The sequence below is a fragment of the Heliangelus exortis genome, chromosome 2 (genome assembly GCF_036169615.1).
Source record: "Heliangelus exortis chromosome 2, bHelExo1.hap1, whole genome shotgun sequence".
NCBI classification, from domain to species: domain Eukaryota; kingdom Metazoa; phylum Chordata; class Aves; order Apodiformes; family Trochilidae; genus Heliangelus; species Heliangelus exortis.
In genome coordinates, this window is record NC_092423.1 from 142,449,001 (window position 1) to 142,471,512 (window position 22,512).

At 36.9% G+C, this 22,512-nt stretch overlaps 1 protein-coding gene across 8 annotated transcripts in view; it reads left to right on the plus strand.

The window, feature by feature from the left end:
- Positions 1-22,512, plus strand: part of EFR3A (EFR3 homolog A) — a 71,622-nt gene that overhangs the window by 38,973 nt on the left and 10,137 nt on the right. For all 8 annotated transcript variants that reach the window (XM_071738403.1, XM_071738402.1, XM_071738400.1 and 5 more), the window contains 11 exons: positions 2,879-2,957; positions 3,833-3,968; positions 5,494-5,658; positions 8,310-8,424; positions 10,241-10,292; positions 13,561-13,733; positions 14,167-14,242; positions 15,929-16,090; positions 17,247-17,378; positions 17,777-17,844; positions 18,872-18,999. In XM_071738403.1, coding sequence (XP_071594504.1) covers positions 2,879-2,957; positions 3,833-3,968; positions 5,494-5,658; positions 8,310-8,424; positions 10,241-10,292; positions 13,561-13,733; positions 14,167-14,242; positions 15,929-16,090; positions 17,247-17,378; positions 17,777-17,844; positions 18,872-18,999 — 1,286 coding nt within the window. The remainder of the gene's footprint in view (positions 1-2,878; positions 2,958-3,832; positions 3,969-5,493; positions 5,659-8,309; positions 8,425-10,240; positions 10,293-13,560; positions 13,734-14,166; positions 14,243-15,928; positions 16,091-17,246; positions 17,379-17,776; positions 17,845-18,871; positions 19,000-22,512) is intronic.

The following is a 22,512-nucleotide window of genomic DNA, read 5'->3' on the forward strand; positions in this document are numbered from 1 at the left end:
GCACAGTAGAAATTACAGATGATGTATTAACTGTCAAGTCCAACATTTTCTCTGTGTTGCCCCAGTTGCTTCCTTGTAAATAATTTGAAAACAGGTACAAGCATGGGTATGCCTTACATCTGCTTCTTTCACCCCTGTTAATGTTTACAGAGTATGCATAATCTCAGAAGAAATCTTTTCAGGAAATTCTAGACTCAGTGATACTACTTTCAGACCCCGGCTTTTTCCAGTGAGGAGGAGAGCTGCATGCTCCTTGTTGTAGATTTTCAAATGCTTGTTACAGGAATATCTTACCTTAGATGGCCTAGTTCTTCCCATAAAGCCTGAGTATTCCATTCTTGCACTGAAAGGCTTTCAAGCTACTCAAAACCATTTTCGTGTTACTACTGTTAAGCAAGAAATGACATGCAAAAAGAAGGTATCAAGGGTATAAAACTTTTTAAGCCCCCCTTTTTTTCACCCAGAAGCAATAAATTTAAATCCTTTATATTCCTATATTTTTATAAATAATAAATTTTATACATAACTGCTGTAAAGGTTTAGTATTTTTGAAGAGCAGGAGATGTAGAAAATGTAATTTCCAAGCTGATTTTCCTAAGCATAAAGGGAGTGCTCTATCAAATGAGCCTCACTTTCTGAATGAGGCTCAAAACTGGTGGAATGAAAGCTTAAGATTGTGAGTCCAATGCATGTATAACTTGAGAAATCTAACTGTGCACGTTTGCTTACATAAATATTCAATAAATCTTAATGGAAAGCAGAGTTTGACATTTGATACTAATGCTTTGCAATCTCACTTAGATACTGTTTATCAAAGGTAATGTTATTAGGAAAAAAAATAAGCAAAATGAGACTAAACTAAGTGTACCTGTCTTTTACAAAAACAAGACTCTATTGAATATACTGTCTGCATTATTCAGAGTAAAATATATCACCTGAAGTAATCTAATATTGTTTTCTTAGGAGGAAAATTCCAGTATACAAAGTATGGGCCAGTTGAGCTATAAACAAAATGTTACCTAAGCAGTCATCCTCCCCTGATGTCTTCCTGTCAGTTTGGCTCCCTGAAGCAGCTAATATTTTGCCTTTCTGAAAAGAAAAAAATGTATGCATTGCTTTGAGAGGAAAAGTTTTTTTAAAAAAAAACAACTTGATATAAGACAGAGTTGACCATAATCTGCCTGAATGGATCTTTGATGAAGTTAAAGAGGAACTGTTAGGGGTAACAGAACATGCTACCTTGAAAGATCAAAGGATCAATTCCAATCAGGAGAAGATAGTAGAGAGTATTATTTTGTATTTGGTGAGAAATAGGTTAGCTAGACAAGGCTGTTGTGAACAAGAAATGATGGACTTACTGGAATGATATTGGGTAGAAAGGAAAGATGAATAAATAGATTATGAGCTACTAAGCCTGGAAGGATAAAGATGTAATTTTGTTTGTCTTTCTACCCCAAGGCAGGATTAAATATACCTGTGTTGTGGAGTGTGCACAGGACAGACAAATACCCCCAGCAGGTAGTCCAGTTCAATAGTTAGTAGGGCAAATGCACACCTTTAAAATTCCTGAAACTCATTTTTTTAGGGATTTCTATTAAAGGTATGTAATGTGTTCAAGTGGCAGTATATTATTCAAGCTCTGCAATGAACTGCAAGATAATTTAGGGCATAGGAGGAAGGTGGCTCTGTGCCAGCTGATTTAATCAGCCTTGAAGGAGAGCTGTGCACTCAGCTGGGTCACCAGGCTGGTAGCAGCTGGCTGTTGAGTTGAGAGCTCCATGTTCTGGGCAACTAACTTCAGACACCCAGTCAGTCCTCTTGTGTGCAGAGTACTGACTTATTTCATATGTGTGGTTTTGTATTTGTTATTTAAAGCATCTTTATATGTTTACTGTGTTCCTTGAGAAAAGGCAGACCAACAGTGGTTCTGTAGCTGAGATATCTATTTAGAAACACTGTAAGTAATTTTTTTGTCTGGGGAGTTCATTTTGGTTTTCTGCATTTGTTTGTTGGTTTTTTTCCTTTACCTAATCAACCCAGTTAAAAGACATCCCAAATTACATATAACCATCTTTTAGATTTAAAAATGTATTTGTTGTTGTTAAAAAAAATTTTCTTCTTTTCGGGGAATTTGCTCTCTGCCCTAATCGTGGCTTTAAGCATAGTGCAGAATTCACATCTTTGCTTGAAAATGCTGAAACTTTAAATAGGATAGGACCACCTAATGAAAAGAGATACTGATCTATTTATCATTCTGATTCTGTTTTGATGTTTGTTGCAGAAAGTATTGAAATGCTGTAGAGTGATAAAGGAGTATAAACACTAAGTGGAATTCTTTTTTGTTTATATATATTATTCATGAAAAGAAACATTCATGAAACTGCTGTGAAAATGAAAATAGTTCTTCAGAGTCTATTGTGGTTATAATATTCAACCCTAACTGTTTTGTAGATCCTTATTCAAAACAAATTCTGTACCTTATTTAGAATAAAAGTGTGTTCAAGGTATTACAACCACCCTTTTCAGTGTGTCTCTCTCATGTAAATAAGTATATAATGCCACAGCCATATTTATGCGTGCACTTTGTTAAGAACAGTTTGCACATCAGAACTGTGTATCTTTGGTATGCCTAGGTTCCTTAAAATCCTGAAGCTAAAGATTGGGAATTTCTTTCCTAGACAAATATTTTGTGATCACATCGTAAACCATTAAAAAATGCATTTCTGAAGTTCTAGTTTTCTGATCTATGTAATAAATTGTTTAGAAGCTTGATGTAAAAAAATAAGACCCTTGAGGTGAATTTTGACAAGATTGTTAGGTATCATTTATTATATCTGTGGAAAGTCATGATTTCAGATCCTGTAATTTTTGGTTACAGGCATTTAGACCATCATAGACTATGGGATCCAAATGAATTTGCTGTTTCCTGCTTCAAAATCATCATGTACTCTATACAGGTAGGATTGTCTCCAGGGTTTGTTTTCATTGCATACATGTTTCAAGCACATGAGAGAGGGTTAAATGCTGACCTCACTATGATAATGATAACAAACAAAATCGAAGAATCCAGAAGGTCTCTTAGGAAACTCTTTAGAAACTCTTACAATTTTTCAAGTAGAAACCTAATTGTGGTTCCTGGTCAGAGGTTTCCTGATTTGCTCTCTCTTAATGTCCACTTGTAGAAAAAAAAAAGGTATTAAGTCCTCAGGTCCCTAAAAAGCACCAGAACAAGGAGTAGGATAGCAATACTGATCTGACATTGTGCTTGGTAAATGAATCTCTTAGGTTGGTTCTGTCTCCATGCTAAAATGGATGTTTTGCTTTTAAAATCCAAGAAACCAAGTTCACATGGAACTGTGTTAATCTTTTTTTACCACTGGCCAGCCTGTATTGTCTGCTATAAACTTGATCAAAGTTGGATTCTTGGATGCGTCAAGCACAGATACCCACAGGATAAAGTCATAAAATTCCAGGATTGTGGAAAATAAATAGATGAGTTTGAGTATATCAATGACACGATGACCAGCTGAATTCATTTGCCTCCAGTTAGGTGAAAGAAGTACCAATTCTTGCTGCTTCAGTTCTTGTACACATTCTTGGATATTTTAATAGTCTAAGCTGTTGTATATTTTGCTGGATGGACCCATATGTCTTCATCTGTTTTTTAAAAAAAATCATATTTAATCATCAACTGATTGAAGTTTAGATAAATCTGTGAGTTAGAATGTTGTATAACAGGAACATTTTCTTGACTACAGCTGAATCATGTAGCAGTTCATTGTTATTAAAGTCACAGATGAAGCTTTTTTTCTGTGTGCTTGCTTTTTAATAGGCACAATATTCCCATCATGTAATACAAGAAATTCTTGGACACCTTGATTTTCGCAAAAGGGACTCCCCACGAGTTCGTGCTGGCATTATTCAGGTTCTTTTAGAAGCAGTTGCTATAGCAGCTAAAGGATCAATAGGTAAGTTGTCTGAAATTAATGGTACAAGGTCAAAGGATAGCTTTGAAGAGTCGTGCTCATTTTTTGCTTTGTTCTCAGAATGAATGAAAGCATAAATTTCGTCAAAGTTTTGTATTACTTTTTTCTTCTTTATGCTGATAAAATGCTTGAAGTTTTATTCATTTTATAATTACTTACAAATACTTGCTTGTTTTGTAGTCCTTTGTACTGAAAGAAAATGAGTAGATTTATTTTTACAGTCTTGTGAAAGGCAGGAATTTCTGCTTGGTAAGAAGTCACAAATTCATGAGAGCACTATGTGTGACTACAGAAAGTCAAGTGTTGCTTTGTGATATAGCTGATGCGAGATGAGCTGTAATACAGGAGTCAAGAGTAGGTTGATCATTTTACTTCAGTAACTGTGATGCAGCTGAAATATGGTGAATTATGTCACTTAAGGTAGCATAGTTCCTTGAAATAAGAGTAGTTGTGAAGTTGTGTATATGTACATCCTCAGGTGTTCTTTTTCTTTGTTCTTCTGATGAAACATTATTGCTTTGCTTCATTAGGTTGAGTCTGAGACAGTTCTTTCTCTTTATACAAGATCCACCAGCACACAAAGACCTGTGGAGACTTAAAAATGTAAAGAGCTCATTATTTCATACAATATGTAGGACAGATTTTAGTAGCAGTTTTGAAGTAACTGAAAGTCAGGTGCAAGTACCTGTTGTTTGACCCATTGCTTAATTTTAGCAGTCATATTTTCTGTGTAAAACTTAGGTGGTGGGTTGACTCCAGCCAGCAGCCATTTGCACACTCCCCTTTCGCACAGGACAGGAAGAAGGTAGAAAGAAGGTGAGAAGTCTTCTGGATCAAAATAAAGACAGTTTAATTGAAGAAGGAAAAGCTACATGCACAAGGAAAGCAGAGGAATTTATTCAGTACTTGCTGTTGGCAGGCAGATGTGTAGCTGCTTCCTGGAGAGCAGGGCTTCAGCATGCATAATGGCTACTTGGGAAGACAAATGTCAAACAAACAGATATGTCTTCCCCTTCCTCCTCTTGGCATGGAATATTTTTGGTCAGGTTGGGTCAGCTGTCCTGGTCTGTGTCCCCTCCCAGTTTCATGCACAGCCCAGCCTGGAGGGACAGAGTGGGGGAAAAGTCCTGACCCTTCAGTGACAGCAGGAACACTGGTGTGTTGTCAGCAGTATTTTAGTCACAGATCCAAAGCACAGCAACCCTTACGCTGCTAAGATGAAAGTTAACTCCATCCAAGCCAAGCCTTGTACAAGTTGATAGTAGTGGATTATTCATATGTATCTGACTGCATTTTCTGATTCCAAAATAATTTCTAAAATACCAGGGCACAGGCACATGTCAAAGTTTTTTCCCTAGGTCGTATGTGCACCCTTCACACAATGTATTTTACTTGTTCTTTTCAGCTTAATCTGATTTCTCCTGAAAAGGATCAGAAAGGTTGGCTTTCAATTTCTTAAGGCACCTTTCCCTTGACACGTACAATCCTTGTTATATGTTATTTCCAGGCCCAACAGTTCTGGAGGTTTTTAATACCTTGTTGAAGCACTTGCGCATCAGCGTTGACTTTGAGCTGAGTGATCGGCGCAGTTCAGCAGGAAGTGCAACTTTCAGCACAAGCTCCAAAGAGAATGATGAGAGGATTGTCCAGAATGCAATTATTCAAACAATTGGTGAGTAATGACAGTAACCTAGGCTCACTTTTAAAATTTCTCTCCTTCTCCCCCTTCCTAAATGAGATGGCATTAAAACATCTCGAATCAAAAAGGAAAAAGGACAGGTGTGCTATCTCTGACTTTACTTGCTTCTAAATCTCAGGCTCACTTTACATATTTGACTTCTGAAAGACTCTTCTTTTTATTGTTAACTGAAAAGCACAATTAAAAATGAACTTCTGTTAAATTTCTTGAGTATATTATGTATAGCACTTGGAATATAGTCATCATTCGGTATCTTTTGTACAGAACTAATATTAGTCCTTTTATGAAAATCATATTGCAAGCAATCCTATACAGTAATGTATGTTAGTAGGTACTATTTAAAAAATTTTAGAAACCAATGTTAAACATAGTGGCAACAATGACACCTAATGGCCACTTGTGCTACCACAACATAACTGAATTCCTTTTAAGCACAATACAAAAAATAAGAGCAACAATTTCCGTAAATTACTTTATTGAATAGCATCTCCCCCTTTTTCAGATTTCCTCTTTATAGTAATGATATATATTTTATATATTGCAGGGCAGTGATGATGTGTATTCCTTTACTTAATTTAACTTAATGAATTTAACTTAAATGTTGTTCACTGGTCTGTACATTTGCTTATGCCTTGAAGCTTTCTAGAGCAGTAGGAAACATACAGTAGATTATTTTTCACCATTACAGTAAAAAACTCCAAGGTAAAACGTTAACTCCTCTTCTCCCCATCCCCGCAAAAAAAGGCCCAAAAAACCCTCAGCCCAACTTTTAATTAAACCTGCTTTCTATTAAAGTTACATTTATGCTGTTGCACAGCAGTAGAAGAGAGTATCTCTATTTGGAAGGGACCCAGCAAGTCCAACTCCCTGCTCCTTGCAGGACTACAGGAATCTAAACCATGTGATTAAGGGCAACATCCAGATAGTCCTTGAACTTTTAATAGGCTTGATGTCCCACTTCCTTGGGCAGCCTGTTCCACTGACCAACCACCCTCTCAGTCAAGAATCTTTTCCTGATGTCCAATCTGAACTTCCACTGGTGAAGCTGCATTCCACTTCCTTGCATCCTATAGGAGATCAGCTCCTCTCCTGCCACTTCCCCCACAGAGGGAGTTGCAGAACAAGGTCACCCATCAGCCTTCTGTTCTCCAAGCTGAACAAACCGAGTGACTTCAGCCACTGCTCCTATCATCTCCTCAAGGCCTTTCACCATCTTGGTTGCCCTCCTCTAGACACACTGTAATTGTTTAATGTCCTTGGGGCTTGGCCATCATTGCTGTTGGTTCCTATCATAGAATCACAGAATGCTGGGGGTTAGGAGGGGCCTCTGGAGATCAACTAGTCCAACTCCCTTGCCCAGAGCAGGTTCCTCTACATTAGGTTGTGCAGGATAGCATCCAGGTGGGTTTTGAATATCTCCAGAGATGGAGATTTCACAGCCTCTCTGGACAGCCCATTCCAGTGCTTTTACCCTTAGTAGATAAGTAGAGAAGATTATGTTTAGGTTGAACCTCCTGTGACCACTGCCCCTCGTCCTGTCACTGGACACCAGTGACGAGTCTGTTCCTATCCTCCTGACTCCTATTCTTTAGATATTTATAACCATTTCTGAGAGCCCTCCTCAGTCTTCTCCAGGCTGAACTGACAGGCCCAGTGCTCTCAGAATCTAGTTGTATGGTTGATATTTCAGAATCATCATCCCCTAAATATCTTAGTGTCTCTGCTCAGAATTGGGTGCAGTACTCCAGATGGGGCCTTGCCAAGGCTAAGTAGATGGAGAGGATAACCTCCCTCAACCTGCTTGCCACACTCTTCTTGATGCACCCCAGGATGCCACTGGTCTTCTTGGCCACAAGGACAAATTTCTGCCTTATGGTCATCCTGTTGATCCAGGGCTCCCAGGGCTTTTTGCACAGAGCTACATCTAGCATCAACCCCTAACTTGCACTGATTCATGGCGTTATTCCTCCCTAGGTGCAGTAGCCTACACTTTCCCTTGTTGAACCTCATGCTGTATCTCTCTGTCCAGTTCTCCATTCTGTCTCATCAGCTCACCTCAGGTTTCATCAGTTGCTGTTGTGGTTCCTGAGTGGGTTCCTGGTGGGTCTCTCTACTCCCTGTGAGGTTCTCCTAGCTCAGGAAACCCCTTGTGCACTGCACTGGAGTGCACTGCTGCTGATGGTGCTGGCACCAGAGCTGCTCACCTCAGCAGTCTCTACAAATTGGTGACATAATGCTTGTATCCTGCTGAGATTTCTGTTTGCACACCTTTTCATATTTGATGGTGGCTTAAAATAAACAGAAGTAACAATACTGTGTTCCATGAGAAACACTTCCAATTCCTCACCCGTTAAAAATTTTGTAATTGATTTAGTTTTTAAAATTATATGTTTAAAGGAGAATAAAATTAGTAAGTTTTAGGATTCAAAGAAGAAAGTGTTATAAAAGCCTCTAAAGTCATTCAGTAGAAATAAACATGTAAGTATTATGCTTTAAAACAATCCTGGTATTATTCTTAATCTCTTTTGACTTTGTTAATGTATTCCTTGTGTTTATAAGGCTTTTCTTATGATGAGAAAGGCCCTATATCTTTTCTTCTATGGTTTAATTCAATTTTTATTTAGGATTTTTTGGAAGCAATCTCCCTGATTACCAGAGATCAGAGATTATGATGTTCATTATGGGAAAAGTACCTGTTTTCGGGACAGCCTTGCAAACACTTGATACCAGTCATCTTGGGTTTGTATATCCTACTTTTTAAAATTTCTAAAATTTTCTAATTAAAAATCTAGTTTTAGAAAACTAACAGATTAAGAAGTGAAATGCAAAATATCACTCTTTAGGGGCTGTGTTAAATGTTATGCATGATCAAGGAAGCACAATGTTAGCAGTATGAACTCAAACTTTGAGTGCATAAGTGATAAAGAATATCTGATTGGAATGCAACTTATTTTCCACTAAAACCTTTCTCTGTCCCTTTCTGTACAAATGTTTCTGAAATTATCTACATAAGGATAGATTCCTTAAATTCTCATAGTTGTGTTTTGTGAATGAAGGAGATTGATCTGTGACTACGTTTATTCCAAATGGCTGTACAATTTACAAATGGTTTTTGCTTTTTCTTCATTCTGTACAAGGTGACTTCAGATTAAGAATTAAACTGCAGAAATCACAGTACATTTATTTTGGTTTAGAATGTTCTTGTCAATTTAGAAATAGGAAAAAGCTATAGATGTGCAGACTTCTGTGATAAACCCATGATTAAAAAGCTGCTGTACACTGAAGTAGTATTTTCCCCTGTAACATGAATAATGATGTTTAAAGACTGCTTTTCCTCAGTATGGGGAATCACTGAAAAGTTCACAGCTATTCTTTCCAGGTGTGCATTGACACTTTGATCACCTGGTAGCTTAAGTAGGAGCTCATTGTCATTCTGCTGGGTTCTTGTTATCTTTTAACATAGTATTGTGTCCCTGCAGTATGGGACATTATTCCATGTAAGATAGAAATTAGTCTGTGCCAGGCAGTTACCACTCACTAAGAAGGTGATTTAAATGTGGATCCATTTAGAATTCTGTATTTGGATTACCAGCTGCTGTGGGGTGGTTTTGTTTGTTTTTTGTCACACTAACATGAGACAAAGCAGGATGTTAGTGTGATGCACATAGGTCATTCTGCATAAAGCAGGCTTTGGGACTGCTGGTACAGACTTGCATTACACACCTGAGGATTCAGTCTCAGCTACACAAAACATTTGAATGATACAGCCAGCTGGATATAGCCAGGATTATAGCCATGGAGTTACAAGTTTCTGCCATTACATAGTGGCCAACTTTGGTGAAGAGGCTTCTTTCCTTATGCTATATGGGGAACAAAAGTTTCTACCCTTTTTGCTTTCTTGAAAGAGTCTCTTTGAATAGAGGAATTTTTTTCCAGTATGCTTTTATCTCATGGGATCTTACAAAAACAGTGCAATGTGACTGTATACCAGTAGGTATTGAACTTCTTCTTCCAGCAGAGTGGAAAATGAGAAGATACAAAGTACAGGCTAAGTGGTATTCTGTGTACCTTCCTGTTAGCTGAAAATTGAGGGTTCTTTCTTTTTTTATTGTTGATTTGCAGATAGCTTTTTTCCAGCCTCAAAATTTTGGGGTCTGGCTTAAACAAGAAGTGTCCTAGTTTCTTAAAAAGCTCAATTATATTTTAATTCACATTAAATTCTGAGCACTGATGCTTGTAAAAATTAAGTCTAAGTGTGTAGAGGTTAAACATTTCAGGTACAAAGAATTTTCTGAATGAAACATGAAGGTTTATACCTGCTTCATATGTATCAAGTACTGTTTTTTTAGCTGTCTGTACTTTTTTGTTTTAAGCCCATCTTTCAAAACCATTTAGTTATTACACCTCATTTGGAGATATTTGACTCTTACTTGTGGTCATCCAGCATCCCTTCCAAGACTGTGGTATTCAAAAATGCAGTTGTTATAGTGATGGAGTAGAAGAATATTCTGCAGATATGCAAAGAAACTAATTTTCAACTTTTTTCACATTACAGCGATTTGGGAACTAGGAGGATTCAAATCATGTTATTGAGATCTTTACTTATGGTAAGCCCTCTGTGTTCAGTATATTCAATTATAAGCATGCAATATTTCACTTTATTTATATGTTCATACATACATGTACAGTATTGCAGCTCTGTATATATGAATTGTCTGCTCATATTGCATAGCTCTGTAGTTCTGCTGAGTAAAGTTGTGATAGCATTCTCCCAACTTATATTACAAGCAGCTCAAGAAATATTCCTCCATCTCTTAGAGCACTTTCATGAATATCAGTGATAATTGGATCTGCAGATTGAAAAGAACATCATAGAGTAGGTTCTCCCAGCAATGCCAGCAACATAAAAATGAAATCACTTTTGTCTCTGGCACCAGAAAAGCTGTCATTAGTAAAATGGTAAATATTTTTAAAGCTGTAGGAATGGATGCCTGTCTTGAAGTCCCTAAGAGCTTCAGGCACCATTGTTCTTTCCTTCCTAGTATTTCCCATGTAGATTCTTGTAAGGCATATTTAACTGTTTTATCACAAATACATCTTTCAACTGTAAACCTTCAAAGACTATTTCTGTAAATACATCCTGATGGGAAGAATCGGAAGTTGGTAATAAGGATGGCTCTTGCCTATGGAATCCTGGCCTATTTTGATGCAGAAGCTGAAAACTGTTGGGGAAAACAGCATAAAGAATGGTTTCATGTCTAAAGCAGAAGAATACGTTCCTGGAAAATTACTTTCTATCTCTGCTTTACCATGAAATTTGTGTGTGGCGTTGGGCAAATCAGTTAAACCATTCTTTGCTTTTCAGAATATCAGATCCTAGTTTCTAGCTCGCAGAAGAGCTTGAGCATTCACAGTTGCAGTTTAAGGATAGAAAACCTGACAGAAAGGACCCTAAGAGGGTAATTTTGCACAGTTTTCATTAAAGATAGATATGCTTAAACTCTTCTAGACAATACTAATCTCACCAGTTTTTAAAACTTCAGTGGAAGTCTGAAAATTATTCTAATTATTTGGGGTGCTGCATAGCTTCTAAGTATGCTTAAAGGGATTAAAATTGTGCTTGTGGAAGGATTTTTTCTCATTTTTTACACTGAGAAGTGTTTTGGATCCTCTTTTAGAATGTGGAAGTAAAATCCAATCATGGCACAAAGATGTGAAAGTGAATATTTTGGTGCTTAATTAATTACTCATGCGTTGATAAATATTGTAGAAAAAATGTGGAAAGGAATTTTTTTTCATGTCACAGTTTTTATTTTGGTATATAAGGTGTAGTCTGCACACATAATAAAGAACTAAAAACTGGTGAACTCTGTTCAGTGTACTGAGCTGAGAATTGTACATTGTGTATTCTTTGCAAAAGAATTATACTTGGTAACATAATTAGTTGTCGTGCACACACACAGGCAGACAATTTAATGTTGTGGAGTCAATTAAAATCTGGCACTTCATTAAAAGTATACATGTCCATTTGCAGCCTTTCTTCCTGTTATATTACTTATTTTCAAAATGATTGATTAGATACCTTCATGTGCCCTCATGCTCCTCTCCCATCCAATTTGCTTTCAACCTCTTCAGTTATGCTGTAGGAGTAGTGCTGGCTCACTCCAGCAGACAGCAAATCACCCAGTTCTTTGTTCATGCTTCACTAGTGGGGTCATGAAGAGAATTAGAAAACTACTAGTGAGAAAAGTGGGTTGAGAAGAAGACAGTTTAGTGAGTATAAAAAAGAAAACTAAGACCAAAAAATTATTAAAAAGCCACCAATAAACAGCAAGGAAGGGCCTGGGAGAGCAAGGTCCTTCCCACTGTGAGAGAGGATGAGGTTTTTGTCCACCTGAGGATCCTGAATATACATAAGTCTAGGGGACCTAATGTGATACATCCCATAGTCCTGAGGAAATTGGCTGATGTAGTTGCCAAGCCAGCGTCCATGATATTTGGAAAGTTGTGGCAGTCAGTTGAAGTCCCTGGAAAAAGGAAATATTTTGCCTGTTTTTAAGGTTAGAAAGGAAGACCCTGGGAACTACTGGCCTGTCAGCCTCACCTCTGTGCTTAGAAAGATCACAAAACAAATCCTCCTAGAAGCTATGTTAAGACACATGGAGGACAGGGAAGTGATCTAAGACAGTCAGCATGGCTTCACCAGGGGCAAGTCCTGCCTAATCCACCTGGTATCCTTCTGACTGCTATGGATATCAGTTATCTGGACTCTTGTAAGGCCTTGGACATAGTGTTCTGCAACATCCTTGTTTATAAATTGGAGAGATATGAATTTGATGGGTGAACTGTTTGGTGGAGGAAGAATTGGTTGGATGGTCCCATGCAGAGTTTAGTAGACAAAGGTTTTCTGTCCAGATGGAGACAAGTGACGAGTGGTATCCCTCAGGTGTCTGTACTGGGACCAGTAGTGTTTAATATCTTCATCTGTGACATAGTGGGATCCAGTGCACCTTCAGCAAGTGTGCAGATGACACGAAACCTAGTGGTGCAGTTGACACACCTGGGGCATGGGATGTCATCCAGAGGGATCTGGACAAGCTTGAGAAGTGGTGCCATGCAAATTTCATGTGGTTCAGCAAGGCCAAGTGCTTTGAGTAGCTTGATCTAGTTGAAGATCTCTCCTTTATTGCAGGAGAGAGTGGACTAGATAACATCGAAGGGTCCCTTCCAACCCAAATTTTTACGATTCTGTGATAAACTACAAAAGAAACCCCAAAAACCCAATTGCTCACAACCAGTGGAGTTACGCTCTGCAAGTCCCTGAGCACTGGCAGTCCTGGCGAACTTTGCCTTTTCCCCAGTTTTATTGTTGAGCACAATGTCATATGGTATGGAATGTACCTTTGATCAGCTGAGGTCGTCTGTCCTGGCTATGTCCTCTCTCTTCAAGATGTATATATAGGCCCTGATTTCTCCTTTTTAATTCACATTAGCATACTCAGTACTATGTATGAGCAGCTGAGACTGTTGCAATTCATACCATCTTTGTTTTATGCCCTGCAACTTTTTATAGGTCATTTTTCAAAAAAATGATACTTTTGTTTTGTTTTGTTTTGTTTTTGGAGTGTGTTGGTAGTGAAAGGAACCTTAGAGGAAGAAAACCCTTCAAAACAAATGAGGCATTTCCTTTGAACATGGGTATTAGAGTCCTTCCAACTTCATAGTAAGATTAGGAATTTTCTAAACTTTATACTGTATTTCCAGTTGAATCCATCTTTCAGATGCTAAAGCAAACCCACTAAAAGTGAGTGATAGCTGCAAGTGATTTTTACAATGCCATAATGACACGTTAATTTTACTTCCAACAACAAACAGGTGACTGCAGGATACAAAGCCACAACAATAACTAATGCACTTCCTTCCCCGTTTCTGGACCCGTTATTGTCTCCTTCACTCATGGAAGACTCTGAGCTGAGGCAGCTGGTCTTGGAGATTCTGCACAATCTCATTGATCGACATGACAACAGAGCAAAGCTCAGAGGGATAAGGTAATTCTTTTTCTTTGCTTTGGCCTGCTTTAACTTCTAGCTTAATATGAATTATGGTTGATTTTAAAATATTTTTCCTAATGTGAAAAGAAGACAATTTCTTTGACAGATGAGCTATCTCAATGTCATTTATTGATGGCAAGGGTTTTACAGGTAAACCTTTGTGCATGATATCTGAAATGACCATTCCATACATACCTGCTAGTGTCACTGGGGAAGACAGAATATAGTATTTTATGTAGGTGAAAAAAAAAAGGTAGCTGTCACAATTCTGTCAACGATTTTCCCTCTTTGATTAAGATTTGAATATCATTGTTAAGCATATATATATAATTAAAAGGGGAATTGCTTCAAAATTTGTTTGAACAGTTCATATATATATAGTTCTTTCAGCTTTTTTTTTTCCATAAATACATTTTTGTTTCCTTTGTAGAATAATACCAGATGTTTCTGATCTAAAGATAAAACGAGACAAAATTTCAAGGCAAGATGTGAGCTTCATGAAAAAGGTAATAGATTAAAAAGTTAACTTTTTTATGTATAAAGAAGATAAAGTAACTGAACCTGTTACTTCGCTTTCCCTCTACATCTGTGTTTTGGCTATGTGCTGTGAAGTGTTGAGTCATTTTAATTCAAATTATGGTGATTTCAGGGTTGACTTGCTCTAGATACTTGAGAGGTGGTTCCATGGAATAAAATTTTCATTTATGTCTTCAGTGAAAAGCCTTACATGTGTGAAATTAGAACATTATATCTAAAGCATGATTCTGAAAAGCACTTCCTTAAGATACTTGTTTACCAGACACTGTGCCAGTTGACTTCTAATTGTGTTTGGTTGTAAAGAAAAACTAATTTATTTTTTTTTATTCTTTATGTGAAGTTAGATTACTTCTTTCACAATAAATACCTTGGGGTTTATGTGGGCAAAAATGCAGACTTATTAGTGTGTTCTGTCACTCCTGTAGATTATTTCTCACAGCTATCCCATACTGTTTTGCCTTTGTTTACTGATAGCTATGAAATAAAAAATGTGATGTGTGTCTTCAGAGAACTGACTTAATTTAATATCCTGATTACACCAATAATATATTCTTTTATCTAAGCAAACTTCTTTATCAGTGGGATAAACAATTTCATTGCTTTTATTTTTCAAATGTAGTGTCTTTAAACAGCTAAACTTTACTGTGCATATTTCATAGCAGATTCTCTGCCTTGCTAATAGCTGTTTTTCTTCTTTTTAAATAAACTGTGTATTTGAACAGTGATAGATTTAATCTGTAGTTTAATAAAAAGACCAACAGCATCTTTGTTATTTCCTCAATTTGTTCTTCTTGAAAAACAGGTGTTAAAAATGAGTTTTCTTTCTCATACTGTAGCTGACCTAGTGCTTACATCCTGAAAACTGTGTCAACTTACACAGACCTGTATGTTCTAATATTACTGATGCTAGGGTGCTATGCAGTCATGTGTTGCATGCTAAACCTTCCTTTCTGTGCTTTTAAAAATTTTTGTGTGTTGAAGTAATAGTTCCTTTTCAAAGATTTGTTTAAGCACAGTGCTATGAAGAAAGGAAAGTCACTTCTGAAGATGAGGTACTTTCATTAGATAATCTTCACTAGAGTCTCCCTGTGCAGTGTTGGATGGATTCTACTCATCTTCTGAAAAACACTCCAGAAGAATTTTTTAGTTTATTATTCAAGGAGGCTTACTAAGTGAACAAATTTGATATCTTCACAAGAGTAGCCCTTGAAGCTCCTCAGCTACTTGAATGTTCTTGAGAACATATAAAAAACTGCTTTTTATGTTCTTCTTTTCCTAAACGGGCAATTTTTATTCTGAATATTTCAATAGGAAATGAGTGCCAGTGTCTGACACAGTGCAGTATTCATGTGCAATTCTCTGAATTATTTTACCTGTACCAGTCTACATAAAACAGAACAGTACTTTATTTATAAAGAAGCTTCTGTTACAGTAGTAAACTAATGGTTTTCTTTATTAATCAGGTACTTGTTGGTATATGTATGTGTATACGTGTGTATCTTTTGGGGTTTTTTTATTCTCTGTCTAAAATAATTTAAACTTCAGTTAGCTGTGCTTGAATTAGAGTCAGACTAGAGGACCTTAAAATATCCTTTCTAACCTAAATTATTCTGTGATTTTAATAGTATTTTTTTTCTCTGTTTTATCTTTCATAGCATGGTCAGCAGTTGTACAGACACATCTACTTAGGATGCAAAGAAGAAGACAATGTCCAAAAGAATTTTGAGCTGCTGTTTACATCTCTAGCTCTTACCACAATTGAACTTGCTAATGAAGAAGTGGTTATTGACCTCATTCGATTAGCTATAGCTTTGCAGGTAGGAGTCTGAATCAGTGTTGAGTTCACTGATGGACAATCACATCTGTAATTGGAAATGTGGGCAACTTTTGGGGTTTTTTTTTTTTGCATATTGGAAATTACATCATTAGGTCTATGTTGATCCACCCCTTAAGGAAGTGTAGTCAATATATTTACTTATAGGGAAGCTTCAGCTTCCTCAACATGGCCTCTTCAAGAAATATAGCAGATGTGGAAATCTGTTGAAATACTCTCTAGAATCACTGATATATTCATTAGCAGATTGGTAAAGTATTCTTAAAACCTGTGATCTTGCTTCAGTGTTTCATATAAAATATCTGGGCTGTTCTCATCTTGGAAGAAACCTTATGATTAAATGATTGGTTGGAAATACTTGTCAAACCAGGTTATTTAGTCCTACCTAAGTGTAAGATTCTATCATTTTTTTAACAAGATTTATTTCTTAACAATTTTTTTTACAGGATCAAGCATTATATTTTACTTGCATACAGTCTTCAGTGAAACTGTGTAATTCAGTAGGTTTATCAATGTTAAAATTTAAGCATTAAAAAAATGAAAATAGCAGTATCATGTGCCACGGAAATCTTATGACACTATGTCCTGTCATGTGTTGCCAGTGTACTCTGTTGTCATTACCCTTACTCCCTAATGTGCATCCACATTATGAAACCTCTGAAATGCAGATTACATCCTTAATTCTAATATATGTCACTGAACCAAATCTGTACTTGATGAAAATGTCATTATGTGTTTTACTGTGGCAAAAATAATGCAATATAAATAAACATAGAAATACTAATAAGCATTAAGTAATTCCCTTTAGGGTACTGTATCTGTGACTCACAAGAGTGATTTGTTGTTAGCAGGTTGTAAGGACAAGAGATTACCAGTCATTAACCTCTACTCTCTGGAAAACAAATTTGAGTTGACTTCTCTTCATTGAGTTTGAATCCTTGAAGCTAACTTCAGATTGATGTATACTTAACTCAGGAGTGAGCTGGAAGACTAGGATTTTGGGATGAGAGATGTTAAATCTAAGTAATACAAGATAGTTATCATCTGTGAGCTAGTGTTATAACAAGTTATTTTGACTTCCATGTACTGGGGACAGCTGGGTAACTTTGGAGAGTACTATGCTGTGCTTTATGTTTCAGGACGTTGCCATCATCAATGAGGATAATTTGCCAATGTTTAATCGGTGTGGCATCATGGCACTGGTGGCAGCATATCTAAACTTTCTGAGTCAGATGATTGCAGTTCCTGCCTTTTGTCAGCATGTCAGCAAGGTAATACATAATTAAGAACTTTAAGCCATTTAGAACAGTACACATTCTACTGTAAAATGGGTAAATAATTCCTGTCAAGGGATTGCCTGTGGTTTTTATCCCCTGTAGATGTGTCCACCAACATTGCTTCATTCAAGCTATAGCATTTTTCTGTTATTTATGGTACCACATTTAATGGATTAGACCCCCATCTGTTATAAGACTTTACAGCCTCACTGACTTAGGTAAAACATTACTGCCATGGATAAGACCATGAGAACCAGATTTTCAGTCTTCATTTGGGCCGAGGTAGATGTTAGTGAAGGACTGATAATCCACAACAGTAGAACCTCTAACAACGTAGTTGTTGGAGAGAATAGCTGTGCAACTACTCCACTTGTACTATTTGTATTTTTTAGGTCATCGAAACTAGAAGTGTAGAAGCATCCTATTTTCTACCAGAAACAATTTTCAAGGACAAATGCAAGTAAGTAGATACAGAATGTGAATGAATGTACAGTGAAGTAGCTATCTTACTATTAAAAACTGCAGAGTATTGAAATGTGCTGCATATGTGAAAAATAATTTATAGTTTTAGTCGTGTGCAGGATAGGCAGAAGAAAACCAAGTATTAAAAGTATATATGAAAAAAAATCTGGTTTTGTAAGTTTGTTTTTTTTTTAATTAGAGGTATTTACATCTGCACAAGATGATGTTTGATGCGAGTGTTAACACAGCAAAATGCATTTTCACTGAATTTTAGAAAAGGTGAGGTTGAATGGGACCTCTGGAGATCATCTGGTCCAACCTCCCTGCTCAAACTCAGTCATCTAGAGCAGGCTGTCCAGTACCTACTGGACATGTAGTACTACTTCATCCAGGTAGTTTTATAATATCTGCAAGAATGGACTCCACAACCTCTCTGGGCAACCTGTGCCAGTGCTTGATCACCCTCTCAATAAAAAAGAGAGACCACTGAAAAGAGCCTGGCTCTGATGTTTTCCGCCCTTCCTCTCTTAAGGTAGTTGTACATATTGATAAGATTTACCTTCTTTTCTCCATGTTGGACTGCCCCAGCTCTCTGTCTTTATTAGACAGATGCTCCAAACCCTGAATCCACCTTAGTGTTCCTTTGTTGGAGTGTAGACAGTAAACCCATGTCTCTCCTGTCCTTGGGAGCCCAGCTTTGTACACAGCACTCCAGATGTGCCTTTACCAGTGCTGTATAGAGGGGAGTAATCACTTCCCTTGACCTCCTGACAGTATTCCTCCTTAGGCAGAAGAGAAACATAATGTAAATAACCAGGAAGTATTAGGTAGCTTAAAGTATTGCAGAGGTATTCCACAGACCCATTTTGGACTGTACTTTCATTCCTAAAATATTGAGCAAGTTTTATTTCTATCAAATCATTACCATTGACCATTTTTGGTTGCTTGCAGACATTCTAAAAGTATTGTACTTCGTGAACAAATCTCTACTGGTAGATAACAACTTCAAATGTATATTTTGACAGTCTTCCAAAGTCCTTGGAGAAGCATGAAAAAAACTTATTTTTCCTGACAAACAAGATTGCAGAATCATTAGGAGGCAGTGGATACAGTGTGGAAAGATTGTCAGTTCCATATGTACCTCAGGTAACAGGTAAGTCCTGATGAGTGACAAAAACTACTAAGTACCAGTTAGGAAGAATGCTTGCTTAACATCTCGTCTGCCAATGAAACGCAGGCAAGGAAATGTGATCAGAATATAATTTTGAATGTTATGTTTTACTCCATTAGATACCTCTGCTAGCTTAGTGTAGCATGATGAAAATAAAGTATGCCTAAGGAAGATAAATGACAGTTTGTACTACCTAGGATGCATGAATAGTGTGCGAATGACTAGCTGGTATCTGACATTGCGTATTTTCAGCAGCCAGTTGAGCAACTTACTGAAAAAAATTGATTGAATATGTGTTTTTTTTATTATTTTTTATTGTGCCTGTTATGGCTGTACACAACTGGTTACTATGATAGTAGTTATGGGACATCTCAGTCTGAAGCATGACATTTTTGTGAAATAAAAGTACCTAACAGGAAAATGTGATTCCTGTGTTTTACTCTTCACACATAAAAAGAAAACATGGTACATACAGACAGTGAATGACAGACCTGTCACAATTGCAATACAATTCAGAGACATTGCTGCCTGCCCTTGAATAAGCCTTTCTGGATAGCTGCTGTGGGAGGAAAAAAGTTCTACAAAACAGCAGATGGGGTTTTGTCCCAAATGCTAGCAGGCAAACTAGTGATAGATTCTGACACAGCTGCAATGTCTGTGTTTTCTGTTTCTGGTTGTCTCCTTCTAAAATGAATAACGTTGCTATGCTTGGCAGCTTATTTCTTCTGGCATCCAAAAAAAAAATAACATTTATTTTAGTATTGACAGAAAAGGTAGGTAGCAAGTAAAGAAATGTTGCGTTTTCAAATTTTTACTGTCTTTCAGTGAATGAGAAACTAATGAGAAAAATAGCCTGATCTAAAATTTATGTTGAGCCTGTCTAGAAATTGGGATGCATTTGTACCCAAACAATCTTGCTAGGATTTTATTGGATACTTCAATAAAATCACATTCATATACAGGAAGAGATGTAAGTTCTGGCATCAAGGTTAAGTGAACCTGTCTCTGCAGATGTGATTAACTGCTGCTCCAGGTGATGAGAAATGGCCATATTGAATGCTAAATCTTAGGGTATGTGAATCAAATGGTTGAGGTTTTTTGTGAATTTCTTCTAAAGAAAATTAACCAAAACTGATTCCATCTATATTATCATATACATATATACATAATATCTGATTCTGTAGGATATTGAGCTTCCAAGGTCTTCATTTAACTAAATCAGAACCAAAGTGAATATTTTGGAATTCTGAAACTTCTTCTTTTTGCTTCAATGAAATGTCTCATTTGCTATTCTATTATAATGCTAGTATATAGTGTTTCAAATTATAACATTAATTTTAGTACAATTTTCTGTATATTCATGTGAAAATAATACTTGGCTTTTTGGGTTCAACTATTTTATCCTAATTATTTCTAGTATTTCTGAATATCAATTATATAATGGTTAACAGTAAGTTATAAAGTCATAATCCTGTCTCAGTTTCAGGTTTTGGTACTTATTATCAGCTTGAAAGACATTCATATTTGCCATTTTTTATACTTTTTCTGTTCCTTATTTGGGGGAAGCTGATAATTGAAATGTACATTTAAAATTTTTTTATAGACTTTTTTTTTTATTTAATTTAACTCTATTTCCATCAGGCAAAAAACCTCATAAATGCAGACACAGGTTAAAAGGTAAAAATGAGTTCTAGGTCACCCTGCTCTCCTGCTAGCTGTGATGTGTCTGTGTAGGATGTGCACAGCCAAAAAACACACGCTTTTAGAAGACCTTTAGACCTTTTTGACTTCTAGGTCAGAAATTGTGTTGTATATAGTGTTTCCTTCTTTTTTTATTTTTTTTTTTTATCTCCTTGATTTACTTGCAGCAGTGATAGCTGCTGCAAGGTTTGCATTTGTGTTTACTCTTGGTTTGGAACTCTACAATATGGTGGGATAGGGTTCTAGGTATAAGCAGGCAGTAGGATTATAGGTATACTTTTTGGCACAGCATTAATTACCTCTCTGAGTGATGTTCAAGGACTTGGTAGGAAGTTGGAAGAAGGGCTCAGCTGATCAGAGGACAGCCATTGATCTTATTTGCTGGTTGAGTCCCCAAGGCCCACAGCCCCAGTCCAGCTGCTGGTCCAGAATTGCCAATGCACAGACCCACACACACGTGGGTCCCTGTCACCCCCTGTCCTGCCTGGAGCTTTATGGTCTTCCTGAAAGTTGGACCTGGGCCTCCTGGCCCGTCAGCCCTGGCTGAGCCTGGGTCAATGGATGTTGGGGCTTCACCACTATCCTCACACCTCTGTGCTCCTTCACGGGTGTGGGGATGAGTTTAATAGTCTAGAACACAAAATTTTCTCCTTTTCACATCTTTTTACTCTTGAAATCAGAGAAGAACAGGCATTCTTATGAGGCAAGTATAACAAGGTATCCATTACAAAAATGAATTCTATCCACTACTCCCAGAAATCTGTTCTGATATTTGCATGTCAGTTACAGAGAGAGCAGGAAGATGGCAGCAAAGAGGTAGTTTTGTCTTGTGTTTATTTTTGAGAGCTAAGGTGCTTTGCTCAGACATGATGCATTGCATCATGAACCAGCGAGCCATCAGGAATTAAAACTCAAGTAAATTCTTCAAAATGCTAATTTAAATGCTCAGGAACTCTGAGAACTTGGCAAGGATTGCTAGAATTCAGGTGTTTTTCACTGATTTTGTTCTTTCACTGCCTCTTGATCTTAAAATGGCACTTCATTTATATAACTTCTGAAAGTTATTCTTGGTTCTTAAAAGCTGAGTATATCCAGCTCTGCTGGAATGCATTCTGTTTGTTCATGCTCAATATTTGCACTGCAAAAATGCTGTGCTAGAAGTGGTTTAAACAAAGGTTGGGAAAGAACCTTAGGAGGTATAGGATGTGCACAGTTTTACACTAATCCTTATCTTAGTGTCAAGTGCCTGTACATGCTTTGAATTCTGTGCAGTCCAAGATCCTCATGAAACATCTATAAATGTATGCTTACCAGGTTTTTTAATCTTATGGAAATATAGTAAATGTCAAAAAAAGAGAAAATATAATTGGTGTATAGTCTGAGAAATGAAGAGCTATCAACTGATGGAATATTTTATCATATCTGCTTAAACATTAATGAAATTAATATGCTCCTTTAAGTAGCAGCAAATTGGTCCTCTTCTGACAACTTTTTGGCCAGCTGGATATGCTAAAATATTTGAAGGAAGTTAGAAATGGGGAGAGGTGGGTTTTTTGCCAAATAGATTTTCAGATTTGCTGAATATGTAGCAACAAGAATAAGAAAGTATTGGGAGTTCATTTCCGTTCAGAAATCTATTCCTTCTGTCTCTGAGTCATCATCCAGGAAGCCCATTTCTGTTTCAGAATACCTTCAAATTAAGACACTAATATTTTAATTTCAGAACAAAAAATAAGTTTGGACTTTCAAAAAGATTCTGCAGCAATGTATCATCATGCACTATGTTATTGATCA